At 44.3% G+C, this 20,097-nt stretch overlaps 1 protein-coding gene across 3 annotated transcripts in view; it reads right to left on the bottom strand.

Moving 5' to 3' along the window:
- LOC137377558 (serine/threonine-protein kinase PAK 3) overlaps positions 1 to 20,097 on the bottom strand; it is a 283,689-nt gene that overhangs the window by 8,842 nt on the left and 254,750 nt on the right. For all 3 annotated transcript variants that reach the window (XM_068047299.1, XM_068047302.1, XM_068047300.1), the window contains 2 exons: positions 13,376 to 13,475; positions 11,614 to 11,810 (listed from right to left, as the gene is read on the bottom strand). In XM_068047299.1, the coding sequence (XP_067903400.1) occupies positions 11,614 to 11,810; positions 13,376 to 13,475 (297 nt within the window). The remainder of the gene's footprint in view (positions 1 to 11,613; positions 11,811 to 13,375; positions 13,476 to 20,097) is intronic.

The following is a 20,097-nucleotide window of genomic DNA, read 5'->3' as shown; positions in this document are numbered from 1 at the left end:
ATGCCTCGGCTAATAATGGCAAGTATCCCATATGCCTTCCTAACCACCTTATCTACCTGTGCTGCTGCCTTCAGTGATCTATGGACAAGTACACCAAGGCCCCTCTGACCCTCTGTATGTCCTATGGTCCAACCACCCATTGTATATTCACTTGCCTTGTTAGTCCTCCCAAAATGATCACATCACACTTCTCAGGATTAAATTCCATTTGCCACTGCTCTGCCCATCTTACCAGCCCACCTATATCGTCCTGTAATCTAAGGCTTTCCTCCTCACTATTTGTGACACTATCTATTTTCATGTCATCTGCGAACTTACTGATCATACCTCCTATATTCACATCTGAATCATTAATGTACACTACAAACAGCAAGGGTCCCAGCACCGATCCCTGTACTACACCACTGGTCACAGGCTTCCAATCACAAAAACAACCCTCAACCATCACCCTCTGCCTCCTTCCACTAAGCCAATTTTGGATCCACTTTGCCTAATTGCCCTGGATCCCATGGGCTCTTACCTTCTTAACCAATCTCCCATGTGGGACCTTATCAAAAGCCTTACTGAAGTCCAATTATATCAACTGCTTTACCTTCATCTACATATCGAGTCACCTCCTCAAAAAATTCAATCAAGCTTGTTAGACAGGATGTCCCCCTGACAAAGCCATGCTGACTATTCTTGATTAATCCCTGCCTCTCTAAGTGGAGATTAATCCTTTCCCTCAGAATTTTTCCCAATAGTTTCTCTACCACTGATATTAGACCCACTGGTCTGTCATTACCTGGTTTATCCCTACAACCCTTCTTGAATAATGGTGCCACATTCACTATCCTCCAGTCCTCTGGCACCTCTCCTGTGGTCAGAGAGGATTTGAAAATTTGTGTCAGAGCCCCTGCAATTTCCTCCCTTGCGTCACATAGCAGCCCGGGATACATCTCATCTGGGCCTGGGGATTTATCCACTTTTAAGCCCACTAAAACCTCCTCCCTTTCAATGCTAATTTGTTCCAGTGCACACAATCCCCCTCCCTGATTTCTACACCTACATCACCCTTCTCCATAGTGAACACAGATGAAAATAAATTATTTAAAACTTCACCTACGTCCTCCAGCTCCACACACAGATTGCCACTTTGGTCCCTAATCCCTGGTTATCCTCTTGTCCTTAATATACTTATAAAATGCCTTGGGGTTTTCCTTTATCTTGCCCACCAGTGTTTTTTCATGCCCCCTCTTCACTCTCCTATAATTACTAATTGGGCTGAGTAAATTGGGCCTATATTCTCTGCAGTTTAGAAGAATGAGAGATGATCTAATTGAGACATACAAGATTCTGAAAGGGCTTGACAGGGTAGAAGCTGAGAGATTGTTTCCACTGGTCAGGGAATCTAGAACACGGGGACACAATCTCAGGATAAGGGGTCAATCATTCAGAACTGAGATGAGGAGAAATTACTTCACTCAAAGGGTTGTGAATCTTTGGAATTCTCTCCCCAGAGGGTTGTGGATGCTCCATCACTGAATACATTTAAGACTGGGATAGATAGATTTTTGGTCTCGCATGGAATCAAGCGATATGGGGAGTGGGCAGGGAAGTGGAATTGAAGCCCAAGATCATGCTATGATCGTATTGAATGGCAGAGCAGGCTCGATGGGCCATATGGTCTACTTCTGCTCCTATTTCTTGTGTTCTTGTCGGACTGAAGACCACTTTGCCCTTCAAATTGACCATTTAATTAATTTCTAGCATTTAACGAAATATTGCAGCAATGTCCTGTGATGTTGGTGAGGTTCAGAAGCTAACCAGCTCCAGTGTACTGGTTGGATTTTGAATGCTAAAAGCACACCGAAACGTTTGTGCTGCTAGACAGTTGCGCATTACAAATTCTGTCCATCATAGTCTCTGACATTTACATAGCCCTGGTCCACAGTACATGGGAGGATTGTTAATACCCTTTTGTTACTGCATGAAATCCTAATCAAGTTGTCAAAAATACTTGAATCAAAATTTTTGTCCAAAACAAATGTTTCCCATTAAAATGGTCACTGATTTGTCTACTAACACACAACCATTTAAATGAAAAATCTCAGAAACACTCTTAAAGAAGTGGAATTAGCAGCACAGCATTAAGTAGCCAACATAACCCTAAGAAACAATTTTTGAGGACACTGCTCATGTGGTGATGGACGACAGGGAACAAACTCACTGAGGCCACAAGCATTGTAAATTGGATTATATAATGAATCGTTTATTTTTCATGATTAAGGCCAGTAATTAGGGCTATTCGTGTTTAACGTTTGATCAGGTAACAGAAGGTTATTGAGGGCAATACGGTTGATGTGGTGTATGTGGACTTCCAAAAGGTGTTTGATAAAGTGCCACATAATAGGCTTTCTAGCAAAATTGAAGCATATGGAGTAAAAGGGACAATGACAATATGGATATGAAGTTGGCCGAGTGACAGGAAACAGAGAGTAGCGGTGAATGATTGTTTTCCGAAATGGAGAAAGATATATAGCAGGGTTTCTTAGGGTTCGGTACTAGGATCACTGCTTATCTTGATATACATTAAGGACTTAGACTTGGGTGTGCAGGGCATAATTTCAAAATTTGCAGGTGGCACAAAACTTGGAAGTTTTGTGAACCACGAGGATGACTTGAGTGATAGACGTCAAGAGGACACAGACAGGCTGCAGAAACGCGTGGACATGTCACAGATGAAATTTAAGGCAGGGAAGTGGGAAGTGATACATTTTGGTGGGAAGAATGAGGAGGGGCAATGTAAACTAAAGGGTGCAATTCTAAAGTGGGTGCAGGAACAGAGAGACGGGGGGGGGGGGGGGGGACAGATGCGCAAATTTAAAGGTGGAAAGGCAGGTTGAGAAAGTGGTTAAAAAGGAATCTTGGGATTTATAAATAGAGGCATAGAGTACAAAAGCAAGGAAGTTATGGTGAACATTTATAAACCACTGGTTCAGCCTCAACTGAAGTATTATGCCTAATTCTGGGCTGCACACTTTAGGTAGGATGTGAAGGCTTTAAAGAGGATACAGAAAAGATTTATGAATAGGGTTCCAAGGATGAGAGACGTCAGTTAAATGGATAGATTGGAGAAGCTGGGGCTGTTCTCCTTCAAGAAAGTTGAGGGAAGATTTGATAGACGTGTTCAAAATCATGAGGGTAGATAGAGAGAAACTGTTCCCATTGGTGGCGAGCCAGAGGACACTGAAATAAGGTGAATGACAAAAGAACCAACAGCAACATGAGGAAAAACATGCGAGAGGGCACTCTGAAGGGGGAGGGTGAACAGCCAGAGGTTGTGGTACACATCGGTACCAATGACATAGGCAGGAAGAATGATGAGGTCCTGCAGGGGGAGTTTAGGGAGTTAGGTAGTAAGTTAAAAAACAGGACCTCTAGGGTTGTAATCTCTGGATTACTCCCTGTGCCACATGCCAGTGAGGCTAGAAATAGGAAGATAGTGCAGCTAAACACGTGGCTGAGCAGCTGGCGTAGAAGGGAGGGTTTCAGATATCTGGACCATCGGGCCCTCTTCAGGGACAGATGGGACCTGTACAAGAAGGACGGGTTGCATCTAAACTGGAAGGGCACAAATATCCTGGCTGCAAGGTTTGCTAGCGTCACCCGGGAGGGTTTAAACTAGTGTGGCAGGGGGGTGGGAACCAGAGCAGTCGGACAGCTAGTGAAGTAAATGAGGAGGACATAGTAAATAAGGCCAGTAGGACTAAGAGGAAGAGCAGGCAGGGAGATGTTGCTGAGCACAGCGGGACTGGTGGTCTGAAGTGCATTTGTTTCAATACAAGAAGTATAACAGGTAAGGCAGATGAACTTAGAGCTTGGATTAGTACTTGGAAATATGATGCTGTTGCTATTACAGAGACTTGGTTGAGGGAAGGGCAGGATTGGCAGCTAAATGTTCCAGGCTTTAGAAGCTTCAGGCAGGATAGAGGGGGATGTAAAAGGGGTGGGGGAGTTGCATTACTGGTTAAGGAGAATATCACAGCTGTACACCTCAGAGGGGTCATGCAGCGAGGCAATATGGGTGGAGCTCAGGAATAGGAAGGGTGCAGTCACGATGTTAGAGGTTAACTACAGGCCTCCCAACAGCCAGCGGGAGCTAGAGGAGCAGATATGTAGACAGATTTTGGAAAGATGTAAAGGTAACAGGGTTGTAGTTGTGGGTGATTTTAACTTCCCCAATATTGACTGGGACTCACTTAGTGCTAGGGGCTTGGATGAGGCAGAATTTGTGAGGAGCATCCGGGAGGTCTTCTTGAAACAGTATGTAGATAGTCCAACTAGGGATGGGGCCATTCTGGACCTGGTATTGGGAAATGAGCCCGGCCAGGTGGTCGAAGTTTCAGTGGGGGAGCATTTCGGGAGCAGTGACCATAATTCCATAAGTTTTCAGGTACTTGTGGATAAGGATAAGAGTAGTCCTCGGGTGAAGATGCTAAATTGAGGGAAGGCTAATTATAACAATATTAGGCAGGAACTGAAGAATTTAGATTGGGGGCGGCTGTTTGAGGGTAAATCAACATCTGACATGTGGGAGTCTTTCAAACGTCAGCTGATTAGAATCCAGGACCAGCATGTTCCTGTGAGGAAGAAAGACAAGTTTGGCAAGTTTCGGGAAGCTTGGATAACACGGGATATTGTGAGCCTAGTCAAAAGGAAAAAGGAAGCATTTGTAAGGGCTGGAAGGCTAGGAACAGATGAAGCACTTGAGGAATATAAAGACAGTAGGAAGGAACTTATGCAAGGAGTTAGGAGGGCTAAAAGGGGTCATGAAAAGTCATTGGCAAACAGGATTAAGGAAAATCCCAAGGCTTTTTATACATATATAAAGAGCAAGATTGTAACCAGGGAAAGGGTTGGCCCACTCAAGGACAGAGATGGGAATCTATGCGTGGAGCCAGAGGAAATGGGTGAGGTGCTAAATGAGTACTTTGCATCCGTATTCACCAAGGAGAAGGACTTGGTGGATGATGAGCCTAGGGAAGGGAGCGCAGATAGTCTCAGTCATCTCATTATCAAAAAGGAGGTGGTGTTGGGTGTCTTGCAAAGCATTAAGGTAGATAAGTCCCCTGGGCCTGATGGGATCTACTCTAGAATACTGCGGGAGGCAAGGAAAGAAATTGCTGGGGCCTTGACAGAAATCTTTGCATCCTCATTGGCTACAGGTGAGGTCCCAGAGGACTGGAGAATAGCCAATGTTGTTCCTTTGTTTAAGAAGGGTGGTAAGGATAATCCAGGAAATTATAGGCTGGTGAGCCTTACCTCAGTGGTAGGGAAATTATTAGAGAGGATTCTTCGGGACAGGATTTACTCCCATTTGGAAACAAACAAACTTATTAGCGAGAGACAGCATGGTTTTGTGAAGGGGAGGTTGTGTCTTACTAATTTGATTGAGTTTTTTGAGGAAGTGACGAAGATGATTGATGAGGGAAGGGCGGTGGATGTTGTCTATATGGACTTTAGTAAAGCCTTTGACAAGGTCCCGCATGGCAGACTGGTGCAAAAGGTGAAGTCACACGGGATCAGAGGTGAGCTGGCAAGATGGATACAGAACTGGCTCAGTCACAGAAGACAGAGGGTAACAGTGGATAGGTGTTTTTCTGAATGGAGGGATGTGACTAGTGGTGTTCCGCAGGGATCAGTGCTGGGACCTTTGCTGTTTGTAGTATATATAAATGATTTGGAGGAAAATGTAGCTGGTCTGATTAGTAAGTTTGCGGACGACACAAAGGTTGGTGGAATTGGGGATAATGATGAGGAATGTCAGAGGATACAGCAGGATGTAGATCGGTTGGAGACTTGGGCGGAGAAATGGCAGATGGAGTTTAATCCGGACAAATGTGAGGTAATGCATTTTGGAATGTCTAATGCAGGTGGGAGGTATACAGTAAATGGCAGAACCCTTAGGAGTATTGACAGGCAGAGAGATCTGGGCGTGCAGGTCCACAGGTCACTGAAAGTGATGGGATCAACGCAGGTGGATAAGGTAGTCAAGAAGGCATACAGCATGCTTGCCTTCATCGGTCGGGGAATAGAGTATAAAAATTGGCAAGTCATGTTGCAGCTGTACAGAACCTTAGTTAGGCCACACTTAGAATATTGCGTGCAATTCTGGTCGCCACACTACCAGAAGGACGTGGAGGCTTTGGAGAGGGTACAGAGGAGGTTTACCAGCACCAGTTGCCTGGTCTGGAGGACATTAGCTATGAGGAGAGGTTGGAAAAACTCGGATTGTTTTCACTGGAACGACGGAGGTGGAGGGGCGACATGATAGAGGTTTACAAAGTTATGAGTGGCATGGACAGAGTGGATAGTCAGAAGCGTTTTCCCAGGGTGGAAGAGTCAGTTACTAGGGGACATAGGTTTAAGGTGCGAGGGGCAAAGTTTAGAGGGGATGTGCGAGGCAAGTTCTTTACACAGAGGGTCGTGAGTGCCTGGAACTTGCTGCCAGGGGAGGTGGTGGAAGCAGATACGATCGCGACGTTTAAGAGACATCTTGACAAATATATGAATAGGAAGGGAATAGAGGGATATGGGCCCTGGAAGTGCAGAAGGTGTTAGTTTCGGCAGGCATCAAGATCGGCGCAGGCTTGGAGGGCCGAATGGTCTGTTCCTGTGCTGTACTGTTCTTTGTTCTTTGAATGCTTAGGATCTGGAATGCACTACCTGAGAGTGCAGTGCAGGCAGATTCAATCATCGCTTTCAAAAGGGAACTGGATAAGCACCTGCACAGAAAATATTTGCATGGCTAATGAGAAAAAGCTGGGGAGTGGGACTAGCTATTTGTTCTTGTTGGCATTGACACAACAGGCCGAATGGCCTCCTTCTGTGCTGTAACCATTCTATGATTTGGTATGGGTTGCTCAGAAATTAGCATTTTCAATGGCTCTAGGAATTTTATGCAAATTTGGCGTCATTGGCAAGAAATCTTTGAGATTTGCTCCTAAATGAATCCATTGGTATTACATGAGATTGTACAGCAAGAAATATGGTCTACTGGAATTATACACAATGGAAATGGTTTTGTTTAATGGGATTCTACAAAGCGAGAGTATATGAGAAGCAGTTTTGGCCACTGAGATTCTATAAACTGGTTATCTAAAACTCTGGAACTTTGGAACATTTCAGTGAAACCTCTGTCACTGCCTTGGACTTGCCCAAAATCTTTAATGGGGTCTAATACCAAGTGATTCTAAACATCTTGCATCCTACCAAAGCTATGCTCATTCTATCTAGTTTCTACTCAAACCACTGTTTCTGTGTTGTGGTTGAAGTTTCAACTTCTGGCTTAAGCCTTTTTCATTAACTTAGGGATCCTCAAAGCTTCTAAATTCTCTCCCACTTTGTTTCTTTTCCATATCAAATGACCACCTTCATTCATCCTCCAACTCTATTCATTCTTTTGCTCAGGATTCCATTCTATATTAACCTTAATTTACAATGGCCTTATGACCAAAACATGGTTTCTGTTCTATTTGACATGTATGGCTTACATATGCACCTTCTAAAACTGCTGGTCACCTAGCTCTACAATGCATTCCAAATGCTTAATCGGTAGCTGAAATGTCGGCTCAGAGACACCTCATTCACTTGCAGCTACAAAGTCACTTGCAGTCCTTCATCTGTGGTGGAGCAGACTAACTTCTGATTACAGTCAGATATTAAAAGAAGCAACCAGTGAGGAGAGGGGGAATATAATTATTACAAATCATTGTCCCATTGTTTATTAAATAGTTGCAATTGTTGGCATTTTGTTTGCCGAACTTCTTCAAAGAAATTAGCAAAACTGCAAAGTGGAAAACATCCTCCTGAGGATCTTCTAGTGCTGCTCAGTTGTCTGTTCATCTTTGCTATCATAATACAGAGATGGGTGGAGCACCGTCAGCAGCACTTTTTTTATTCATTCACTGGATGTGGGCATCACTGGCAAGTCCAGCATTTACTACCCATCTCTAATTGCGCTTGAGAAGGTGGTGGTGAGCTGCTTTCTTGAACCGCTGCAGTCGATGTGGTATAGGTACACCCACAGTGCTGTTAGGAAGGGAGTTCCAGGATTTTGAGCCAGCGACAGTAAAGGAACGGCGATATAGTTCCAAGTCAGGATGGTGTGTGGCTTGGAGGGGGAACTTGCAGATGGTGGTGTTCCCATGCATTTGCTGCCCTTGTCCTTCTGGTTGGTAGAGGTCATGAGTTTGGAAGATGCTGTTGAAGAGGCCTTGGTGAGTTGCTGCAGTGCATCTTGTAGATGGTACAAGTTGCTGCCACTGCGTGCCAGTGGCACAGTCGGTGAATGTTTAAGGTGGTGGATGGAGTGCTAATCGAGGGGGCTAATTTGTCCTGGGTCATGTCAAGCTTCTTAAGTGTTGTTGGAGCTGCACTCATCGAGATGAGTGAAGGGTATTCCATCACACTCTTGACTTGTGCCTCGCAGATGGTAGACAGGCTTTGGGGAGTTAGCAGGTGAGTCACTGCTGCAGAACACCAAGCCTCTGACCTACTCTTGTAGCCACAGCATTTATGTAGCTAATTCAGTTATATTTCTGGTTAATGGTGAACCCCCCCCCCCCCCCCCACAACCCCGCACCATTGATAATGTGGGATTCAATGATGGTAATGCCATTGAATGTCAAGGGAGGTAGTCTGACTCTCTTGTTTGAGATGGTCATTGCCTGGCACGTATGTGGCACGAATGTTACTTGCCACTTATCAGCGCAAGCCTGGCTATTGTCCAGGTCTTGCTGCATGTGGGCACAGCTGCTTTATTATGAAGAACTGCGAATGGAACTGAACACTCTGCAATCAGCGAACATCCCACTTCTGACCTTAAGATGGAAGGAAGGTAATTGATGAAGCAGCTGAAGATAGTTGGGCTGAAGATACTGCTCTGAGGAACTCCTGCAGTGCTGTCTTGGAGCTGAGCTGCTTGGACTCCAACATCCTCAACAATCTTTCTTTGTGCTAGGTATGACTCTAACCAGCAAAGAGTTTCCCCTCGATTTCCATTGACGTCAATTTTACTAGCGCTCCTTGATGCCACGCTTGGTCAAATGCTGCCATTTTTTGCTTTCTGCTCCTGTGAAGAGCCTTGGGATGTTTTATTACATTAAAGGCGCTATATAATACAAATTGTTATTGTGGTTGTTGTTGTTGCCTTAATATCAAGGGTAGTCACTTTCACCTCTCCTCTCCAGATAGATGCAAGCGCTTGGCTAGAGGCGCAGCGAGTTCTGAATTACAAGTCTTCCACATTAAAGCTGGGATGTAGTTGGGGCCAATGGCCTTTTCTGTATACAGTGTGCTCAGCTATTTCTTGATGTCACATAGAATGAACTGAATTTGTTAAAGACTGGCATCTGTGAAGGTGGAAACCTCAGGAAGAGGCCGAGGTGGATCATCCACTCAGCACTTCTGGCTGAAGATGGTTGTGAAGGCTTCAACCTTGTCTTTGTTACCAGAGACTCTGCCTTTTCAAGAGTTTGCCAAGAGAAGTTGGAAATTTTTGAACATTCATCACAGTTCCTGTGCACCTTCCTGTTCTTCCTGAGCTCCAAATACATCTGCTTACTTGGCTTTTCTCCTTCCTACATCCCCAGTGTTTTGAAATCAAGGGCACAGTACGAAGGCAGGCGGGCACAAATATTAATGCCGCTGGCTGGCCTGCTAGTTTGTTGGCACCATTCCATTTTCCCAGAGGCAGGATCAGCGGTGGAAGGGCTAGAGGGAGTTAATAGCCTATTAAGGTCAGTGGCAGACTGGAATTTTCCAGTCGGCCGATGGGCTCCCTGAGGCATCAGGAACCACACCACCTGCCTGGTAGCAACCTCCCAGTGGCAAACAGGGGGAATAGAGCTCCAGGCAGGCTTTGAGGCCCTGTTTGCCTGCCTGGCCACAGCTGCGACCACAGGTCCCATGTTACAACTCCACAATGGTGGCCCAGCTGCTGAGGCCATTTTAAAATTTAAAACTTTTAAAAGTTGCAGAGACGGCACCTCAAGATAGAGGCGCCCTTCGCCCTTTCACTCTCTCATCTGAAGTGCAGACTGCTGTTTCTTCTGAGCTGGAAGGCCTCCTATTGGCCCTCCAGCTTCGAGAGCCTGCCCCCCCCCCCCCCCCCCCCACCATCCTTAATTGAGCATGCGTCCACCCTCTTGCCAATAATTGGGCAATTTGGGGAAAATCATTGCCAGGTGACTGTTTCCCACACAGTATGGGATCATGACCCCCATGTGACCCCCAACGTTGGGCTCCTGACCCAAAACCTAAAATCCCGCTCCAAAACTCATCACAGTCTCAAATTCATTTGTTCTCAGCATCTTAAAACTGCATAATTTCTTACCTCCCTCAACCGCTCCTTCCTTAAACAATCCTTTGAAAACTAAGCTTGGTATTGCTAATCAATATTTCTTGATTTCAATTTTTTGAACCTTGACAGTGTTTTGGGGAAATAGCTTGTTTCATTTTAATAGCATCCTTGAATGTTGTATCCTCATTGTATATAAATAGGACACACATGGAACAAAATTTTGGCCCTTTTTAAGATTATTTTCAAGGAATAAATTTGTTCAGTCAACTGGTCCAAAATAAACAGGAAGGCCTCGTTACATTGAACTGCATAGAACTTACGCATAGAAACAGGCCATTCAGCCCAGCAGGCTTATGCTGGTGTTAGTTGTGTTTTTTAGATTTTATGCTAGAGAGTTTCCTTGATTTCAGCATCGCTTGTCACTCCCGTAAGTGAACCTTGCATTTCCTAGGAACAGAGTCTGCCTTTTCCTTCAAGGTGCAGTGAGAGACAGGGGTTGAACAAAGAATCTTTGTTTTTGTGTGCCAGCTTGCTGGAGTATGTTGTGTGCTGCCATGAGATCTCGTCTTTGCGAGGTGAAAGAACGCACATGCTATCAAATTTGGCTCAGGCTGTAAACGACTAAACAAATTTATCGAATATAAAACACAACAACAATACTCAGTACCAAAAATGTAATTATGCTAATTGCAAACTATACTTATTTCCCTGAAAAATCCGAAACAACAAACACTACCCTTCAATATTAAACTGACCTTTGAAGAATGATTCCTTTACTTCCTATGTGGCGATTTGGTTGCCATGGAGCCCTCTGACTAGTGCTGCAGCTCAGTTGGCCTCTGGCTGATAGTGACCAGATACAAGTCCACAGCTCGAAGCTCACAGCTATAGAGCTATCCATCAAAGGTACTACAAAGATTCAAGCCCCTCTCACATATTTATCTCAAACATTAATATCAATTAAAGTTAATAATTTGGTTACAGGATGTTAATCATGTAGGATGCTCAAATGAATGGAATGGAATGGTTTGATCCATTCGTCTGTTATCAAACACTGCCCACCAAAGTCTTTCTGAATACTGCTGACTCTGCCTTGGTCTGAGCTGTAAATATCAGCCAGACTCGAATGCACCTCCCTTGCAATTGAAAATAAATCAGCTGAGCAGAACTAATTTCAACCCTGCGTGTACTGCGGCCAGCAAAGAAAGGATCCAATCACCCAAAATTCTCCATTTTGTCACCATCCACAGGAGTTGCAAACAACTTACCCTGAGAGGGTTTTCGTTCAGATAAGGCGGTTCTCCTTCAATCATTTCGATTGCCATAATTCCTAATGACCATATGTCCACTTTAGGACCGTAGGCTTTCCGTGTTACTACTTCTGGTGCCATCCAGTATGGCGTCCCCACCATTGTGCTTCGTTTGTTCTGCTCAGGGGTGATCTGAGCACAGAATCCAAAATCCGCTGCAAATTACAAAACAAATCAAAATTTCTAATATGAAAACGTACTGCAGGAACTGATCTTTTCAACCCTCCTGTGTGGAGAATGAACAGGCCACTTGAACCCAAAAAGTTATTTAACAGTTTCAATACACAGCTCTATCCAATTGAGATAAGTGGCCTCATATTTCTTTATGTTAGATACTCAACCAGTTAGTTATTTTTGTAAACAGGCAAAAAGGTTAATGGAATGTTGTTTTTTATCTCAAGGGGGTTGAAATTCAAATGTGAGGAAGTGATGCGTCCGCTGTACAGAGTCTTACCCAGCTCCATCTGGAGTATAGTGTTGGACTTTAGGCACTGAATCTCAGGAAAGATATACTGGCCTTGGCGGGGTGGGTGGGGAAACACAGCACAGATTGATCAGAATAATTCAAGTTTTAAATTGTGTGGGCTGGTTGCATAAACTTGCCTTGTGTTACATTATAGGAAGGATGTGATTGCACTGGAGGGGGTGCAGAGGCGATTCACCAGGATGTTGCCTGGGATGGAACAGTTAAGCTATGAAGAGAGGTTGGATAGGCTTGGGTTGTTTTCGCTGGAGCAGAGAAGACTGAGGGGTGACCTGATCGCGGTGTACAAGATTATGAGGGGCATGGACAGGGTGGATAGGGAGCAGCTGTTCCCCTTAGTTGAAGGGTCAGTTACGAGGGGACACAAGTTTAAGGTGAGGGGCAGAGTTTAAGGGGGATTTGAGGAAGAACCTTTTTACCCAGAGGGTGGTGACGGTCTGGAATGCCCTGCCTGAGAGGGTGGTAGAGGCGGGTTGCCTCACATCCTTTAAAAAATACCTGGATGAGCACTTGGCCCATCATAACTTTCAAGGCTATGGGCCAAGTGCTGGCAAATGGGATTAGGTAGACAGGTCAGGTGTCTTTAATGCATCGGTGCAGACTCGATGGGCCGAAGAGCCTCTTCTGCACTGTATTATTCTGTGATTGTGTTCCTTTGAGTATCGGAGATCGAGGGGTGATTTGATTGAGGTGTTGAAGATGATAATGGAACACCATAAGGTAGATATTATGAAACTATTTTGTCTGGTGGGGAGAATCCAGAACACGAGGGTATAATCTTAAATTTAGAGCTAGGCCATTCAGGAGTGAAATCAGGGAGCACATTTCACATAAAGGATAGTAGATATTTGGAACTCTCTCCTTCTGAGGCTCTGGATGCTGGAACAATTGGAGTTTCAGACAGATATCGATAGCTTTTTGTTAGGTAGGTGCATCGAGGGATACGGAGCAAAGGCAGAAAAATGGAATTGAGATGCCGATCAGCTATGATCGAATTGAATGACGGAGCAGGCTCAAGGGGCTGAATGGTCTACTCTGTTCCTAATGTTCCTCGGTTCTAGGCTCACAGAAGAAGAAATACCACTTTGGTCAGGCATCAGAGGACACTGTGGAACTGTGCCCCAGGTCCTTGGATTGTAAGGGTGTGGGGGGGGGTGGGGAGGAGGAAGTATTTTTTAAAAAGGAAAGAAATAAGCATGCTGCATGAAGCAATGAATTGCTCCCTTTTTTACATACTTAATTTAACTGATCCATCCATTCCCAGCAGAATGTTGTCACTCTTGATATCTCTGTGGATGACCTGATTGGAGTGAAGGAATTCCAGAGCTTGTAAACACTATTGGAAGAAAAGAACAGCCTCATCACATTAAGAATTCTTTCCTCTGTCTTCTGTAAACATCCTTTTACACAGAAAGGACTTAGTTTAATCCAGTTTAATTATCGTCTACACAGGGCTCAGAAGCCATTTCAGAAGCAGGATTCTGGTGAAAGATCATTAACCTGAAACGTTAACGCTCTTTCTCTCTATCTACTGATGCTGCCTGAACTGCTGAGTGTTTTCCAGCATTTTCTGTTTTTATTTCAGATTTGTTTTGCTTTTGTCTCAAAAAAGAGTTTTAAGCTGGAAACATAATCACCCCAAGCTAATACCACTTCAAAATGGTGGCTGTCCTAATAATGAATTAGTCAGTAAAAGACCACCTTGTATTGCATCCAGTTTAGAACTTTGAGCAAAATCAGAAATGTAGTACTGATTTACATTAAATTATGGGATGCTTTGTACTATGGGCTCGCACTTACGAGGAACTGCCCTTACCAAACAGTGTTTACATCTTGCATAGAGAGGAAATTTTCATTCCCTTATTCTGGGCTGAATTCAATATCAGAACCTAGAAAGGAAAGGAGTTTCTTACCCTCCGTGCCATCCAGCTCAATTTAATGAGGAGTTTACTTTTTAATTAATCCTGAGGGAATTAGCTGAACCTGCTATGTGATGCCATTTAGAGGATGTTCTTTCTCCCGTCTGTCTAAACTCTGCCGAAGAGGGTAGCAGGACTGCAAAGGTTACTATCTATCTAGCCTGGGGAACAGCTATTACTTTCCAGCATTGGAAAGACTGAAAAAGACAGCGACTCAACAGCTTGCAAGTAGCACCCGTGCATTTGCCAATCTCTGCTTTTCTGTGGCACCAGGTATTTCTGTGGCCACATTCAGCTCGCCACAGCCACACTGACAAGCTCCTCAATAAACCACGTCTGCATTTTATTTATTTATCTTTTTAACATTGTTTCTGTTCAAGTTAAATGTTCAAATTGTGTCATGTTAACCTGGCAGAAACATGAAGGAAAAGAAAAAGAGAAAAACGTAGCACAGGAATTATAACTCTCCTCGGTGGGCGGAAATGGAGCAGAAGGAGGATTTAAATGGAGCTGCTTCATGTTCCTCTCCAGTTCCCAATGATTGTCTTAGCAGTGGATTAGGCACTCGCCAGACCCCTAAAACCCCTTCCCACCACTTACCATGAAGCCAGTAGACGACCAATAGCTGCCTGATCTTCACTTGCCAGGTGCCTGCGCTGCACCCTCTTCCTGCCGTTCCAGGTGGGAAGTGGACCAGCACTATTTGAATGATGCCCGTGAATTAAAATACCCCAGACCTGAACCTTAGGCCAGCAAGTTACTGGACTAGTAATTCAGAGGCCCAGACTAATGCTCTGGGGATTTGAGTTCAAATCCCACCACAGCTGCTGGTGGAATTTAAATTCAATTAATTGATAAATCTGGAATAAAAAGCTAGTCTCAGTAATGGTGACCATGAAACTACAGGGTTGTCGTAAACACCCATTGGTTCACTAATGTCCTTTAGAGAAGAAAATCTGCTGTCCTTGCCCCGTCTGGCCTACATATGACTCCAGACACACAGCAAAGTGGTTGAATCCTAACCACCCTCTGAAATGGCCTAGCAATCCACTGAGTTATATAAAACCATACTACAGAAAAGTCAAAAAGGAATAAAACGGGATAGACTACACAGCATGGAGATAGGCACTGGAAACACGAAATGCACACCTTCCCAGTCGACCCTGCAAAGTCTTCCTTACTAACATCTGGGGCCTTATACCAAAGTTGGGAAAACTGTCCCATAGACTAATCAAGCAACAGCCTGACATAGTCATACTCACCGAATAATATCTTACAGCCAATGTCACAGACTCCTCCATCACTATCCCTGGATATGTCCTGTCCCAACGGCAGGACAGACCCACCAGAGGTGGTGGCACAGTGATATACAGTCAGGAGGAAGTTACCCTGGGGGTTGTCAACGCTGACTCCAGACCCCATGAAATCATATGGCATCAGGTCAAACATGGGCAAGGAAACCTCCTGCTGATTACCACATACTAACCTCCATCAGCTGATGAACCAGTACGCCTCCATGTTGAGAACCACATGGAATAAGCATTGAGAGTAGCAAGGGCACAGAATGTACTCTAAGTCGGGGACATCAATTCCCATCACCAAGAGTGGCTCAGTGACACTGTTACTGACTGAATTGGCCAAGTTCTGTAAGACAAATCTGCCAGACTGTGCCTGTGGCAAGTGGTGAACGAATCAACAAGAGTGAAAAACCTGCTTGACCTCGCCCTCACCAATCTGTCTGTCGAAGATGTATCTGTCCGTGACAGTGTCGGTTGGAGTGACCACTGCATAGTACTTGTGGAGATCGATCTTCACACTGAGGCTACCCTCCATTGTGTTGTGCGGCACTACCACCATGCTAAATGGGATAGATTTCAAACATATCTAACAACTCAAAACTGGGCATCAATGAGTCGTTGTGGGCCATCAGCAGCAGCAGAATGTATTCAACCACAATCTGTAATGCTATGGCCTAGCATATCCCTCACTCTAGCATTACCATCAAGCTAGGGGATCAACCCTGGCTCAATGGGAAGTGTAGGAGAGCATGTCAGCAGCAACACCAGGTACACCTGAAAATGAGGTGTCAACCTGGTGAAGCTACAACACTGGACTACATGCATGCTAAATGGCAGAAGCAGGATGCTATACACAGAGCTAAGGGATCCCATAACCAGGGGATCAGATCAAAGCCCTGCAGTCCTGTCACATCCAGTCATGAATGGTGGTGGACAATTAAACAACTAAGCAGAGAAGATGCTCCACAAATATTCTAATCCTCAATGATGGGGGAACCCAGCATGTCAGTGTAAACGACAAAGCTGAAGTATTTGCAACCATCTTCAGCCAGAAGATCCACCTCTGCCTCCTCCTGAGGTCCCCAGCATCACTGATGCCAGTCTTTAGACAATTCGATTCGCTCTATGTGACATCAAGAAATGGCTGAAGGCAATGGATACAGCAAAGGCTATGGACCCTGACAACATCCTGGCTGTAGTACTGAAGACTTGTGCTCCAGAACTAGCTGCGCCCGTTACCTAGCTGTTCCAGTACACTGGCATCCAACTGACAAAGTGGAAATTTGCCCAGGTATGTCCTGCCACAAAAAGCAGGCCAATTTCTGCCCCAACCATCTACTCTCAATAATCAGCAAAGTGATGGAAGGGGTCATTGACTGTGCTATCACGCAGCACTTACACAGCAATAACTCACTCATAGATACTTAGTTTGAGTTCTACCAGGGGCCACTCAGCTCCAGAACTCATTGCAGCTTTGGTCCAAACAAGGAGAGGAGAATTTCAGAGGCAAGGTGAGAGTGACTACCCATGACATCAAGGCAGAATTTGACCAAGTATGGCATCAAGGAGCCCTGGCAAAACGGAAATCAATGCAAGTCAGAGAAAACTCTCCAATGGTTGGAGTCATACCTAGCACAAAGGAAGATGGTTGTGGTTGTTGGAGGCCAATTATCTCAGTCCCATGACATCGCTGTAGGAGTTCCTCAGAGTAGTGTCTTAGGCCCAACCATCTTCAGCTGCTTCATCAATGGCCATCCCTCCATTATAAAGTCAGAGGTGGGGGTGTTTACTGATGATTGCACACTGTTCAGTACCATTCGAAACACCACAGATATTGAAGCAGTCTGTGCCTGCATGCAGCAAGACCTGGATAACATTCAGGATGTGGCAAGTGACATTTGCGCCACAAATGTGACAAGCAATGACCATCTCCAACAAGAGAGAATCTAACCATCTCCCCTTGACATTCAATGGCATTACCATTGCTGAATCCCCCACTATCAATATCCTAGGGGTTACCATTGACCAGAAACTGAACGGGAGTAGCCATATAAATACCGTGGCTACAAGAGGAGGTCAGAGGCTGTGAATTCTGCAACGAGTAATTCACTTTCTGACTCCCCAAAGTGTTCACCATTTACAAGACACAAATCAGGAGTGTCTTGGAATACACTCCACTTTCCAGGATGGATGCAGCTCCAACAGCAGTCAAGAAGCTCGACACCATCCAGGCCAAAGCAGCCCACTTGATTGGCACCCCATCCACAAACATTCACTCCCTGCACCATTGACGCACAATGGCAGCAGTGTGTACCATGTACAAGATACACTGCAGCAATGCACCAAGTCTCTTTCGCCAGCACCTTCGAAACCCGCGACCTCTATCACCTACAAGAACAAGGGCAGCAGACACATGGGAACACAGCCACCTGCAAGTTCCCCTCCAAGTCACACACCATCCTGACTTGGAAATATATCACAGCTCCTTCACTGTCGCTGGGTCAAAATCCTGGAACACCCTTCCTAACAGCACGGTAGGCGTACCCACACCAGATGGACTGCAGCGGTTCAGGAAGGCAGCTCACCACCAGCTTCTCAAGGGCAATTAGGGATGGGCAACAAATGCTGGCCTGGGCAACAATTCCCACATCCTTATGAATGAATAAAAGTGGGATTTGAAAGGCATCACCTCCAATAGTGCAGTCGCACCTCAGTGTAATGGCTGCCTAGATTATGTGATTAAGTCCTCAAGTGGGACTTGAACCTACAAGCTTCTAACTCAGTAGTGAGAGTGTTACTATTGAACTAAGGCTGACACTGGGAATGAAGGAACAACAATTATAACTGGAGCAATTGTTGTTTTAACAGGTGTAACATAGGTGCTACCTCAGGCGATTCTAATGTAGGTTCACGTTTGATTCATGATACAATCGTGGAATTTTTAGGCACAGAAGGAGGTCATACAGCCAATCACAGGCTTCTCCTTTACAACCTATTATGGCTTCTGTTTCTAGTAAGGCATCTCAGTCCTAACAAATACCTGGATAAAAACACAGCACCTCAGCTGTCCCTTCATTCTTTTGCTAATGAGTTTAAGTTTGTAGCCTCTAGTTACCAATTTACATACCAGTGGAAATACACCTTCCCTATTTACCTTATCAAAATTGTACTAACATGAAGTTGCCGCAGATGTTCACTCGACACTGGTGATTTTATCTTACAGCAAGATTCATCATACTCAACCATCCAACAGGTTTTAATGATGAGATAATGCTCTATTTCCCTCCACAATCTGTACATTAAGGCATGTTAACACTGGTCAGGTTTCTTTAAGAGTTATTACATTCCCACTGTATTGGTTTCTTAAAGGGACACTGTCTAGTCTTTACTGAATGTTACAATCCAATTTGAAATGTCACCATGTTGCTTGCTTGTAAAGCCACTGAAATTGAAATTAAATATATTTCTCTGGCTATTCTGTGACAAAGGTGGTTGTCCTTTAATACTATTACAATTTCTGGGGAGTGAGAACCCTGGAGAATGCAGTTGTGTTTTATGAAAAATCAAAATTAAACAGGGATTTTTTTTTAAAAAACACTTTTTCCCCAACAGTGCAGTTGTATTCAGCACATCTTCCTTATCCGACTCCCTATTTTCTTTCGTCAAAAGTCATTGGACAAATCACCTTTTAGCCACAAGGTGGTGCCAAATCTCAAATTGATTCCAGTGCTATTCTGGGAAATAATTTCTCATTACATTAAAAATAATTCTAATTTTTTGACTTGTTATCCTATGTGCCAACGTTTAATTTTTCTGACTGCTGTGTGTGCTCTGCTATTCTGCCAAAAGGCTGTGTAAATTAACAAAGCACATTGCACCTCTAAAGTCCATGAGAAACTTCACGTAATGCAGTTCCAACAGATAGTTTTGATTTTATTACCTTCTTGAATATATAAGAAGTCAGGTTCGAGTTTGAGAGGGAAGGGAGAAATCAGTTTGTCCACAACTGATCCACATTACTAACAGGTTTGATTATTCTGCCCAACCTGCTGCTAACACTCATTGTCCTTGTGTATATTACATAGAATGTACAGCACAGAAACATGCCATTCCACCCAACTAGTCTATGCCCATGTTTATGCTCCACACGAGTCCCCTCCTACCCTACTTCATCTCATCCTATCAACATATCCTCTATCCCTTTCTTCCTCATGCACTTATCCAGCTTTCCCTTAAATGCATCTATGCTATTCACCTCAACTATTCCTTATGGTAGTGAGTTCCACATTCTGACCACTGCCTGTATAAAGAGGTTTCTCCTGAATTCTTCACTGGATTTATTAGTGACTATTTTATCTTTATGGCCCCTTAGTTTTGGATTCCCCCACAAGATTTTTTTTAAAATTCTTTTATGTGAGTGTCACTGGCAAGGCCAGCATTTGTTGCCCATCCATAACTGCCCTTGAGAAATGTTTTCTCTATGTTTATCCTATCAAACCCCTTCAAAATTTTATAAACCTCTATCAGGTCACCCGTCAGCCTACTCTCTTCTAGAGAAAAGAGCCTCAGTCTGTTCAGTCTTTCCTGATAGTTTTAACCTCTCCGTTCTAGTATCATCCTTGCAAATCTTTTCTTTGCACATTCTCCATGGCCTCTATACCCTTCTGGAGACCAGAACAGTGAACATTGCATAGTGCTGCAAGTGTGGTCTTTGTAATTTTAACACAACTTCTCTGCTTTT

This window comes from Heterodontus francisci, chromosome 15, assembly GCF_036365525.1.
Source record: "Heterodontus francisci isolate sHetFra1 chromosome 15, sHetFra1.hap1, whole genome shotgun sequence".
In the NCBI taxonomy this organism is placed as follows: Eukaryota; Metazoa; Chordata; class Chondrichthyes; order Heterodontiformes; family Heterodontidae; genus Heterodontus; species Heterodontus francisci.
The sequence above is the reverse complement of the archived record's forward strand: the minus strand, read 5'-3'. Positions and strand labels throughout refer to the sequence as shown.